General features: G+C 37.3%; 1 protein-coding gene across 3 annotated transcripts in view; it reads right to left on the bottom strand.

The window, feature by feature from the left end:
* The window catches only part of DIAPH2 (diaphanous related formin 2), an 832,169-nt gene that overhangs the window by 422,317 nt on the left and 397,621 nt on the right, over positions 1-12,231 (bottom strand). For all 3 annotated transcript variants that reach the window (XM_019756670.3, XM_019756672.3, XM_019756671.3), the window contains one exon: positions 6,344-6,445. In XM_019756670.3, coding sequence (XP_019612229.2) covers positions 6,344-6,445 — 102 coding nt within the window. The remainder of the gene's footprint in view (positions 1-6,343; positions 6,446-12,231) is intronic.

The following is a 12,231-nucleotide window of genomic DNA, read 5'->3' as shown; positions in this document are numbered from 1 at the left end:
AGATTTAGACAACAGAGCACCACCCAACCACCTCCACAAATAACACACCCAAAGGGCAGACTCAACAGGCACCAGAGGTCTGCTAAAGGAAATCCTGTTCCATGTGGTCAGCCACTGCATAATAACTCCTCTACTGCAGTCAGGGCCAGTTCTAAAACCAATCAGCCTGAGGGACAATCACACCCATTCAGGTGCCAAGAGCAATCCAGGCTGAACTACTACATCTGGAGCACCTGGCTCAGGTAAAGAGGGAGACTGTGCAACTGAGGCCCATGGCACACCTATTGTAAGGCCACTCTACTAAGCCTAGGAGATACAGCAGCCCTACCTAAAACAAAGAAACAAACACAGGGAGACAGCCAAAATGCAGAGACAAATAAACATATCCCAAATGAAAAAACAGAACAAAACTCCAGAAAAAGAACTAAACAAAATGGAGACAAGCAATTGACCAAAACACCGGTTATAAGGATGCTCAATGATCTCAGTGAGAACTTCAAAACAGACACAGGAAATATAAAAATGGAGACAGAAAACATAAAGAAAAATACCAGTCAGAAATGAAGAATACAATAACTGAAATGAAGAATGCGTTAGAGGGAATCAACAGACGAGATGAAGCAGAGGATCGAATCAGCGATTTGGAAGATATGGTAGTCAAAAAAAACAACCAATCAGAACAGCAAAAAGAAAAAACAATCCAAAAAATAAGAATAGTTTAAGGGGCATCTGGGACAACATCAAGCATACCAACATTTGCATCAGAGGGGTACCACAAGGAGAAGAGCAAGAGCAAGGAAGTGAAACCTATTTGAGGAAATAATGATGGAAAACTTCCCTAACCTGGCAAAGGAAATAAAAATATAGCCCAGGAAGCACTGAGAGTCTCAGACAAGATGAACCCAAAGAGGCCCACACCAAGAAACATCATAATTAAAATGTCAAAGATAAAAGACAAAGAGGGAATCTTTAAAGGAACAAGAGAAAAAGCAGTTAGTTACCTACAAGGGATCCTCCATAAAACTACCAGCTGATTTCTCAACAGAAACTTTGCAGGCCAGAAGGGACAGCAACGAAATATTCAAAGTGATAAAAAACGAGGACCTATAACCATGATTACTCTACCCAGCAAAGCTATCATTTAGAATCCAAGGACAGATAGCTTTCCAGCTAAGAAAAAGCTAAGGGAGTTCATCACCACCAAACCACTATTACAAGGAATGTTAGAGGGACTTCTATAAGGAGAAGAAAAAAAAGATAAACCATATGAATAATAAAGAGGGAACAACTACATAACTATCAATAATCACTTTAAATGTACATGGGTTAAATGCTCCAATCAAAAGACATCAGCTGGCTGAATGGATAAGAAAACAAGACCCTTATGCATGCTGCCTGCAAGAGACTCACTTTGAATCAAAAGACACACAGAGACAGAAATTAAAGGGATGAAAAAAGTCATTTCATGAACATGGAAATAAGAAAATAAGCTGGGGTAGCAATACTTATACCAGACAAAATAGACTTTAAAACCAATGCTACAACAAAAGACAAAAAAAGACTATGTATCCATACAGCCATTGAAGCATTTACAATAGCCAAGATATGGAGGCAACCTGGATGTCCCTGAGTGGATGAATGGATAAAGAAGCAGTGGTACATATATACAACAGAATATTACTCAGCCATGAAAAAGAAGGAAATCTTGCTACATGTAACAGCATGCACAGACCTAGAGGGCACTGTGCTGAGTAGATTAAGTCATACAGAGAAAGAAATTCCATATGATTTCACTTATATGTGGGCTCTAAAGAAAACAACAAATGAACAACAAAAAAACAGAAAAAAAAAGAAGCAGACTCATAGATACAGAGAACATTTTGATCGCTGCCAGACTGGGGGACAGGGTAGGAGAGGGTTAAGAGGTACAGACTGGTAGTTACAAAATAGTCATGGGGTTGTAGAGTACAACATAAAGAATATAGTCAGTTTTATTGTACTGACTATATATGGTGTCAGATAGGTAATGGATTTATTGGGGTGATCAATTTGCAAGTTATGTAAATGCCTAATCATTATTCTGTACACCTGAAACTAATATAATATTGCATGCCAACTGTAATTTTAAAATAAAAAATATATAATTTTAAAAAGCCTCACAAATAAACACATAATTTAAAACCATGATGATTTCTGGAAAGGGAAAGTAAAATGTACTCTAAGAAAATTTAATAGGGAGACCTAATTTTGACCGATAGGTAAGTGCAGGCATGATGGGGAGAATGAAATTTAAGCTGAGACTCAAAGAATAAGTAGGAGACAGGCAGGCAGTGAGTGGGAGTAACAGGACACAGCATACATAATGGGCCAGAGGCAGGACAGAACATGGCAAATGTAAAAAACTGAAAAATAAAATGCGATATAGGCCCGGCGTAATGAGTACGAAGCTCAACCACAGGAGATAAAAATAGGAGAGGTGGTAATTTGTGGTAAAAAGTTTACATTGTAGCCTTAGTGTCATACAACGCACTGACACTTGAAGCAGATAAATAGTATGAGGCAACACAAATGCACTCTAGAAATGTCACTGAGGGCTGTGCCGAGACAGATTTGGAGAAGGGCAAAAGTGTAAGTGGGGAAAACAACCTAAAAGTATATTGTGATGGTTAAAGGGAATGACAATCCTGGCTTGGGCTAAGGTAGTGACAGCACAGATAAAGGGATGTGAGTATATCTGTTGTATATTTTCGATGTAATCAGGGGGCAATTAAAGACCTCTCCTACGTCATTTCAGTGCCTTATTTAAAGGCAGAATTCTGATTTCTGTTCATTGAAGGTAAGGAAGGAGAGAGACAAAGGAAAGTAACCTTTGAAAATACTGATGCCAGAAATAGAGAGAGGTAAGTAGGAATCAGAGACCTGAAGGCCAATGAAGGAATCTTATTCGTCCATCTATCCAGGTATCCAATCACTCGTTTTTCAGCAGGAAGTGACTGAAGAAGTTATTTTTTTTTTGCAGAGAAGGGCCAAGTGGAGACTGACAAATTGAAGAGACAACAGAATAACAGAACTAAAGTAGGCAGGGGATAATAGTCCTCCAACAGAGGTAAGTAAATTAGCATGTAACAGAGGAAAACACACACACACACACACACACACACACACACACACGAGTAAAGTTCAGTGGTTAAAAGCACTGTCTATGAAGTGTGGCTGTCTGGGTTTGCATTTTGCATCTACTACTTACTATGGAACCTTGGACAAGCTCCTCAGCCTTCCTTGGTCTCAGTTTCCTCATCCATAATATGGAGCTAATAATAGTGCCAACCTGAGGTGATGTGTGTAAAACTGCTTAGCATGGTATCTGACACAGAAGCTCCTCCATATATTTTTGTTTCTATAACTAATAATGGCAACATCAATATTAGTCATACTAAATAAGCTATTCCTCTTTCTGAAGTCTGATAGAGAATAAGTTAATAAAGGATATGGGTGAAGATAACTTTGTAGATAGAAGAGATACTGGAGGCTCTGAAGCCCAAGTGCTTTCCTATTTCTCTGGCGAGGAAGCGATTCGGTTGTTTGTAGTAAGTGAAAAGAATGAAGCTAGACTACACGAGAGCAGGTAAGAAATGGTATACCCGCTACGGAACAATGAAAAACCATTGAAGAGAAGCAAGTAAAATAACTGCTGAAATGGCAACAAGGGTGTGTACCGCTGAGGTAAAGGCTAACATGTCATAAAGACACCAATTCACTGAGTGCACCAAAGAGAACAGGGAGATATACAACCAGAGCGTCAGAGGCAGACAGAGAATGCTAAGGAGGACGAGGTTTTCTTCTGTAAATTCTGGGAGACACCGAAGGTTTCTCATGCGGATAGCGCATGATGAATAGAAATTTTTACGAAGACTATGCAGGAAGAGAGCAGAAGCCAGACAACCAATTTGGAGCCTCTCTCATTAGCACAGATGATTCTACACATTTTCAAAGTAGCCCTAAATGGAAGCTGTTGATAAATTTTGACGGTTAAAAAGTATTTGGGAATAGCCACACAGAAGTGAATTTAATTTCAGCATAGACCGGGAAAAATATGTTTTAGTATTTTTACTTTTACAGATCTAAAATACGCTATTTTTAATCTCAGGCTCACAGGTGGTTTTAATAATTGTCCTATAATTCAATTCAATAAACATTAATCTATTATCTGTTGTATATAAGACATTGTCCTAAGCACTGCAAAGCAGACATGTCTAAATGACTAAGGCATATATCATTATTTTAAATATCTTTCGGCTAGATATGAGGTTATCTAAACTTTATTTGGGAAATATTAATTGATCCTGCCTTAGAAGATTTACATAGCATAAACTACTTTGCAATGTCCTTGACTTTCTTCCCTACAGACATGTAGCTAAGGATGGGAAGAGTAAATAAGAGGACCATGTGACTTCATGTACACAGACCCAGAATTATTTACGGCTATGTGCATAAACAAGAAATCTCTTCCATTTTCTATTTTGCTTCTGGTTCAGAAGGTATATTGCTTTTTATGTCCCCAAACTTCATTTCCTCAGTGTGGTACCAAGGATATTCCTTTTGAAGGACTTGCTTGGCAAACTAATACATCTTCCAAGATAAACTGCATTCTAGAAAAAAAAAATGGCTTCAGAGAAATTGTGTAGTGCACCTACTAAAACTCATAACCATCAAAACACAGCTGAATTCTCAGATGGTACACAGCCTCGCTTCAATTATAATATGAATTCAGGCAGGTTAGGTTTCAAGTGTGGACTTGGGTCTAAAAATTTTGATTATCTAAGATTGCACTAAAGTGTGGCTATTCAATAAATAATATCTAGCCAGTTCAGTTGATTGATTTCCCTAACTCAAAAATGAGAGAAATGTCTTCCTCAGGTATATTTATATGCTCTATCTCATCCCAAATATACATTCCTGATTTGCTTTGAAAGGCTTTGAAAGAACCCTCCTACATCAGTGTACACAATGCAATGGCTGAGAATTAATAAACACTAAATATGGGCCAGCAGTTAATGTACATGTTCAAAAGGAACGTTCCCTGTCTCATCTATCAATTTTTTAACTTTAAACAAAATTTTCAAATTGCAGAGTACCAAATCGGATCAATTCAAATATGTTGCTATTTAAAAGGTTACACAATATTTTAAATAAAGCAGACACAGTGTTTGAATATTAGGTCTGATGGTAATTTTACGTCCTATTAGACAGATGAAAAATGGTCAGGGAGCCAGGGTAAAGCTGGGAGCTGTTCTAGAACTGTTTATTCATAGAGCCAACAAACTTGTATTGAACATCAAAGTCAACAGCTTTTTCTCTAAGAGATTAAATGAATCATCATGCCTTCTTTTCCACCATTTTTTGGGTACAATTATTCAAATAGCAGGTTTGGGGAGTACTTAAAACATACAGAGGGTGGCAAAAAACTGTATACACATTTTAAGAAAGGATAAAACTATTAAAATTGTAATACTCAATATACACCGATAACAAAAGATGAATGCAAGTCACGTTTGACTTCTGCAATTACAAGAGGTGCTCAAAGTGGTTACCATCAGCGTCCAGACCCTTCTGATTACAGTGAACTGCTTGCTGCTTGAGCAACATTGACCAAACTGTCCACTTGTATACATTTTTTTTGGCACCCTCGGTATAACTATGTTCTTTAATGTATAATTTATACCTAGTGATCTCTCGTACCCCTTAAAATGAAGGGGGGATAAGGAAACATAATACATTCCAAAAACGATTTAACCACTCTAAAGCATGATCTATATTTACGAGATTCACTTCCTGGCTGAAAAAGTGTATTTAAAGCTTACAATCAATTAATAACACTATAAGAAATCTGAAAATCTTTGTGCTTTTTCTGATGTAACATATACAACAGAAAATATCTTTAGAATATTGCTATTTATCTAGTTACTACCATTTTTATTAGCCTAAAATGGGGGTGGGGAGGGGTGGGAGGCAAATTCTAACATTAAGATCTAAATAGAAGAAAAAATAGCCAATACAGTAATATACCTACTATTTTTCATATATTAATAGAATTAAATTTCGGCACAGGTATGGAGGAGTTCCCATGAGATATTTTGAAATGTTCTATAGACTATAAATCTTGACTTCTCTATTTTTCAATATGATGACAAGCAACAGATAAAAAAGGAATCTTTTCTGACAGTCAATATTACATTAAATTATGTAGTGATCCAGTTAAAAAACAATTGAAATTTTCTTTTCACTGTTTCTGACAAGTGTGACCTCCAAGCTGCGTTTGTGGGCCCTCAGGCTAGATACGTACCACAACTCCAAATTGTTCAGGCTCACAAAGTTCGTTATACTCATTCTTCAGCTGTGCTAACTCATTGAGGACCTTCTGCTCAGGAAGATGTTTTATGAGGTTCTAAAAAGAAATAAAAGTATGAAAGTTTAGTATTTTATTATTAGAATTCTTAAACATGCATTAACAACTCTAAAAGTGACAAAATACAACAGTATATAAATTTCTGATTGGGGTTCTGAGTATCAGTGTTTCCACACCCTCTTTACTAAAAACTTAACTAAAATAATGAGCTACAATTTCATGTGAATAAATATATAAATATATTCGGTTACTGTGCACTGTAGTATGTAAATGTTAAATTAAAAAAGCAGGCAGCAATAAATGACATCACAGTAATAAACTGACTCATCCTCATGGCCTTAAATACATAATTTTTAAGGTTTACTTTCTGTCAAGATAATTTGTCAATCCATACACAAAACAGAAAAATACTATGTAGAAATTAACTCATGTGTAATAATAATAATGATAATAATAATAAATCAACTCTACTCTTCATAATTGGCAAAATTTATAATCATTTTCAATCTTATAAAACACATCAAGCCTGTAAAAAAAAACAAAACCCATTATTTACAATGTCTGTGTTTAAACACACAATGCATTTCTACTTTAATGGAGAATCAAGCAAAAGTGATGAATCTGATGCGTGCTCAAGTCTGATGCCTAAGAGAATTAAAACTGGTTAATTCTTCTCAACCTAGTTTATCTTGGACTTTGGTACGGTTCTAATTATCATCACATCCGCCTGCAACCAACCTTTTGGGGACTTGTATGGGATTTCAGAAGACATACGAAAGGGAGGAAGCAGGAAACAAAAAATTTAAGAAAGGAGGGTTGACACAAAATGGCACAGAAGGAAGTTCCAGGGATTGGTCCTTGGAACAAAGCAACCACTGAGCTGGAAGGAGTGATTTAAATAAACAATGGCAGAACTCTGGAACCTGATTGAATACTTACAAGGCAAGTGTTTCATGAAGAGAGACTGCTGTTCTCTGGTAAGAAAATGACATGTACAAAACAGATCCCATACTCCATCCCTCAGCGCCTCTGTGTTCCTGGAGGGGCTAGCGGATGCCAGGGGAGCCAGTGGGGGCCTTGTTCTCCAAAATTTGGGGCTGTACATTTTGCTTGGTTTGGCAGTTCCCTGAAGGACCAGTGAAGGTGTCTGCCTTGGTTTCCACCCTCTCTGGTTACAGCAGCTTATTCTAATGGCATCTATCAAAAGACTTAAATACCCAGAAACACCTCCCCTGCTTTTTGGAACCAGACATTTAACGAAACACATAAATTCTTAGAAACACACAAACTACCAAAACAGAATTTTAAAAAAAAAAATTTTTGAATGGACCTATAAGAAGGAAATTCGATCGGTAATCAAACACTTCTGAAAAAAGAAAAGCTCGGGACCTGATGGATTCACTGGTGAATTTCACCAAATATTTAAAGAATTAACAGCAATCCTTTTCAAACTCTTACAAAAAAATTAAGAAAGGAGAAACTTCTTCACTGATTCTATGAAGCCATTATTACCCTGATACCAAAGCTGGTGTAATTCCTCAAAAAAGACTAGCAAACTGAATTCAGCAGAGTATTAAAAGGATTATACACCATAATCAAGTGGGATTCATGCCACAATGCAGAGGTGGTTCAACATAAAAAAACCAACCAGTGTCATCCACCATATTAATAAAATAAAGGGGAAAAAATACACATGATCATTTCAACTGATGCATAAAAACCATTTAACAAAATCTAACACATTTCTGAGAAAAATATTCTTTAAACTAGGAATAAAATGAAGCTTTCTCAACATGATAAAGGCCATGTATTAAAAACTCACAGTTACCACCACATTCAATACTAAGACTGAAACGCTATCTGATAAGATCAGGAAAAAGGCAAAGATGACTGCTTTCACCAATCTATCCATCATAGTACTGGATATCCTAACCGGAGTAATTAGGCAAAAAAAAAAAAAAAAAAATTAAATAAAAGACATTCAAATTGAAAAAGAAGGGAAAAAATTGTCTCTGTTTGCAGATGGCATGACTTTACATGTGAAAACACTAGTCTAACCCCCCCGCTCCCCCCAAGAAAACCTGTCAGAGCTAATAAATGCAGCAAAGCTTCAGGATACACAATAAGCACACATAAATCAGTTCTATTTCTATGCACTAGCAATGAACAATCTAAAAGGAAACTAAGAAAATAATTCCATTTATAGCATTTTTGAAAGCACCCACAATGAGATACCATTTCATACCCATTAGAACCGCCATTACCCAAAAAGAAAGAAAAAGAAAGAAAGAAAGAAAGGAAAATAAGAAGTGTTGGTGAGGATGTGGAAAAATAGCAATCCTCATAGCTGGATTGCTGGCTTGAATGTAAAGTTGTGCAGCCATTGTAGAAAACAGTTTGGTGGATTCTAAGAGATTAAACATAGAATTACCACAGGACCCCAGAATTCCACCCCTAGGTATATACTGAAAAGAACCGAAAACAGGGCCTCAAACAGATACTTGTACACAAGTGTACATAGCATCATTATTTGATAGGCAGATGGTGGAAACAACCTATTTGTCTATCAACAGACGAATTGATAAAATGTGGTACATACGTACAAAGAAATATTATTCACCCAAAAAAGGCATGAAGACTGATACATGTTAAAACATGAAGGAATCTTGAAAGATAGACACAAAAGGACAACTGTTGCATGAATCCACTTATATGTAGTATCTGGAAGAGATAAATTCTTAGAAACAGTAAAATACAGGTTACCGTGGCCAGGGAACCGAGGGGAATGGGGAGTTACTGCTTAACAAATATAGTGTTTCTTTGAGGGATGATGAAAAAGTCTGGAAATGGTGGTGATGGCTGAACGACAATGTAAATATACTTAATGCCAATTAATTGAGCACTTAAAAACCAGTAAATGGTAAATTTTATGTTATAGCTTTTTCTACACTAAAAAAAGAATGGAGTACGCAACATATAGAATAAGTTGAAGGGAAAAACAACTATATAACGTTCTACTCTAAGTGCTCTTCTGTTCTCTACATTTATCTTTTATGTCCTCCCACTCAATTCTGCATTTCCATTAAGCTCTAGACCTGCACCGCACTGCGACTGTGTAACTGATGAGACTAAAGATTTAAAATACCATGCCCTTTGACTAAAAGATATGCTGACATTGACATAACAACATATATGCATAAGCAAACGAAATTAAGAACATCTGTTATTTTGCTTCACTCGTATCATTACATGTTATGTAATGAAAAGTTAAGTAAATAACAAGGTAGTATTTCTATTTTTCCAGAATAATTTTGATATATGTAAGTTACTCAATTGTTTCGAAAACTTTTTCTCTATTAATGGGATATTTTTCTGAAGTATGTCAGTAAGCAAAACAAAAAACCAGTTTGGTAACCTGTATAATTTTTACCACAAGAAACTAAGTTAGAAAAGTTAAGAACACTATTAAAATTATGAAAATAACAATTCTGCATATTTTAAACTTTCTGTCTCCACTGTAAGTTTTAACTGTGAAATGAAGTATCATGGAATGAATCAGGCCTAAAATAATACATAAGCACAGAGCACAAAACGTGTTATTTTCTTTCTCTTCTAGCTAGAAGTAACTGTTCACTCATCTGCAGGATGCAAGCTCCACAGTAGGTGACATATCTTTTCTTTCTCTGGTCAGCTATATGAAATATTTAATACATTCAGTGGGCTTAGATGTGTCCTGATTCTGGATACCGGTTTATGACTGAGTTACATGCTGATATACGTAACTGCTAGTGCTTAGTAAGGTTCTATTTGCAAATCAGGTTTGAAATAAAACTCACTCTCTCACACGTGTAACAGATGCCAGCTACTATTCTAATAGCTTAATGAGTCGGCTACCTCTAAAATCCCATGCTGCAAGTGGCCATTGTAGTCATTGTTTAATTGTACTTATTTTTTTTACATAATGCTAAACGTTATAGACAAAGATGTAGGATAAGTTTGGACGTTAATATGTTTCCATGCATACATTCCTGAATAGAAAAGAGGTTAAGACAGAAGAGACACATAGTGCTACTCATTTGCCTCTACTTTCCTTCAGCTACTCATCAAAAGCATGTTGAAGGAAAATGAAAACCATGTAGGGGTTCAAGGCACAGTCTGAGACTAATGAGAACAGTCCCGGGAATCAGCAGGAAGCCTGTCTGTATGGTGGACTATGGGGCCTCCTGGGAGAGAGCGCTCCCGTCGGTCAGAAGGGAAGTGTGCATCACATAATCAGGCAGGGCCCAGTAAAACAAACCTGCACTCTGGAAAGGATTGGGGTGATTCTGAGTGCAGCATATTTATTTCATGGCCATGTCTCCAGGTCTGGTTGACCCATCCCCAATATAGTCCTATGTCTGGGTGCTATGGAAAGAGGAGCTGTGTCATGAGCACACCTTCAGTACCCTTTGCTCCATTATTTTTAAAAAGGAGAAAGGAAGAAACACATTTCCACACTTTGCCACAGAATACTCCATAACGTTGGCACCTATAGGGCTTCAGTACACACCAGCTGTGCCCAGTGGGAAACTCCGCCCCTCGCCCCACAGTTGTCCCTAGGAAAGGGTTCAAAACAGGAAATAAGGAAAATCACCTGCAGCCACTACATGAAACAGACATTTCATGGGATGTGTAAGATATTCCCTGAGACTCCTAGAAACATCTAATGTAGGGGCTTTGAAAAGAGATAGGGTCCTGTAAGAGCAAGCAAAATACAAGTGAACTGATGTGGATTGGGCCAGTGTTTCAAATCCATATTGCCCAAGGGCTCTGGATTTAAAAAATTGTAAAAAGCTTCTGAGTTTAGGTCCCTTATTAATACTGTCATTACATACCGGGGATGCCAAAAGAAGTATACACATTTTAGGAGATGTTACCTATGTATTACTTTTCGAAGTTAAACTGAATTACGGTAGCAATGTATAGTATGACGTTGATTCAAAAGATAGCGATAATCAAATGAATGCCAGCGTCACCAAGCGACAGACAGGACAGTCAAAGAAACTGGTGGAAGCACAGTTGTCATCTGAGGAGCGCAAGACCACTTTGAAGTGGTATTTGAAATTCGACAACGTTGTGGAAGTAGTGACAATGGAGGCGTGAGTCTGCAACAGAACCTCCAACGCGCCTAACAACTGCACACATCCATGGTAAGTCTGAGACGCACGGTGCTGTGTGTGATGTGCACAAGGGAAGACCCGGGAGGCCTCGCTCAGCAACAAGTCCTGCGGCTTCTGCTGTGGTGCTGGGACAGTTTACACGCTCGCCACAGAAGTCTAAGTCTACCGAACAGTGCTCCCCGTAACCAGAAGTGTCTGGAACCAGAAGTGTCTGGACGCTGATGGTAACCACTTTGAGCACCTCTTATAATTGCAGAAATCAAATGTGACTTGCATTCATCTTTTGTTATCGGTATATATCGAGCATTACACTTTTAATACAGTTTTTTTTTTCTTTCTTAAAATGTGTGCACATTTTTTTGCCACCCTCTGTATATTCTCTAAATAAATTGCAAAGATGAGTTCAGACACCCTCTACACTGTTAGAGAAAAGCTGAACAGCTGAATAGCACAGGCTAGAAATTATAAATTTTGAAATACAACTTAAATTCTAACAAAGCGTGAGTTGATAAGCAAATATGCTGATAGGCGCAAGCCCTTCCAATTCTCCTTCCTGCTGCCCCTGCTTACTACTGAGCATCTTCTTTCAAATATTTCAAGATTTGTGTTTAAAAGATCACTTCTGGGTCAGTACAAAAGTTTCGTCAGAGAAAACCTCAGTGAGCT

Source organism: Rhinolophus sinicus, chromosome 18 (genome assembly GCF_057876585.1).
Source record: "Rhinolophus sinicus isolate RSI-liver-muscle chromosome 18, RSI-T2T, whole genome shotgun sequence".
Taxonomy (NCBI): Eukaryota; Metazoa; Chordata; class Mammalia; order Chiroptera; family Rhinolophidae; genus Rhinolophus; species Rhinolophus sinicus.
Note: the sequence above shows the minus strand (reverse complement) of the source record. Positions and strands in the feature narration are given on the sequence as shown.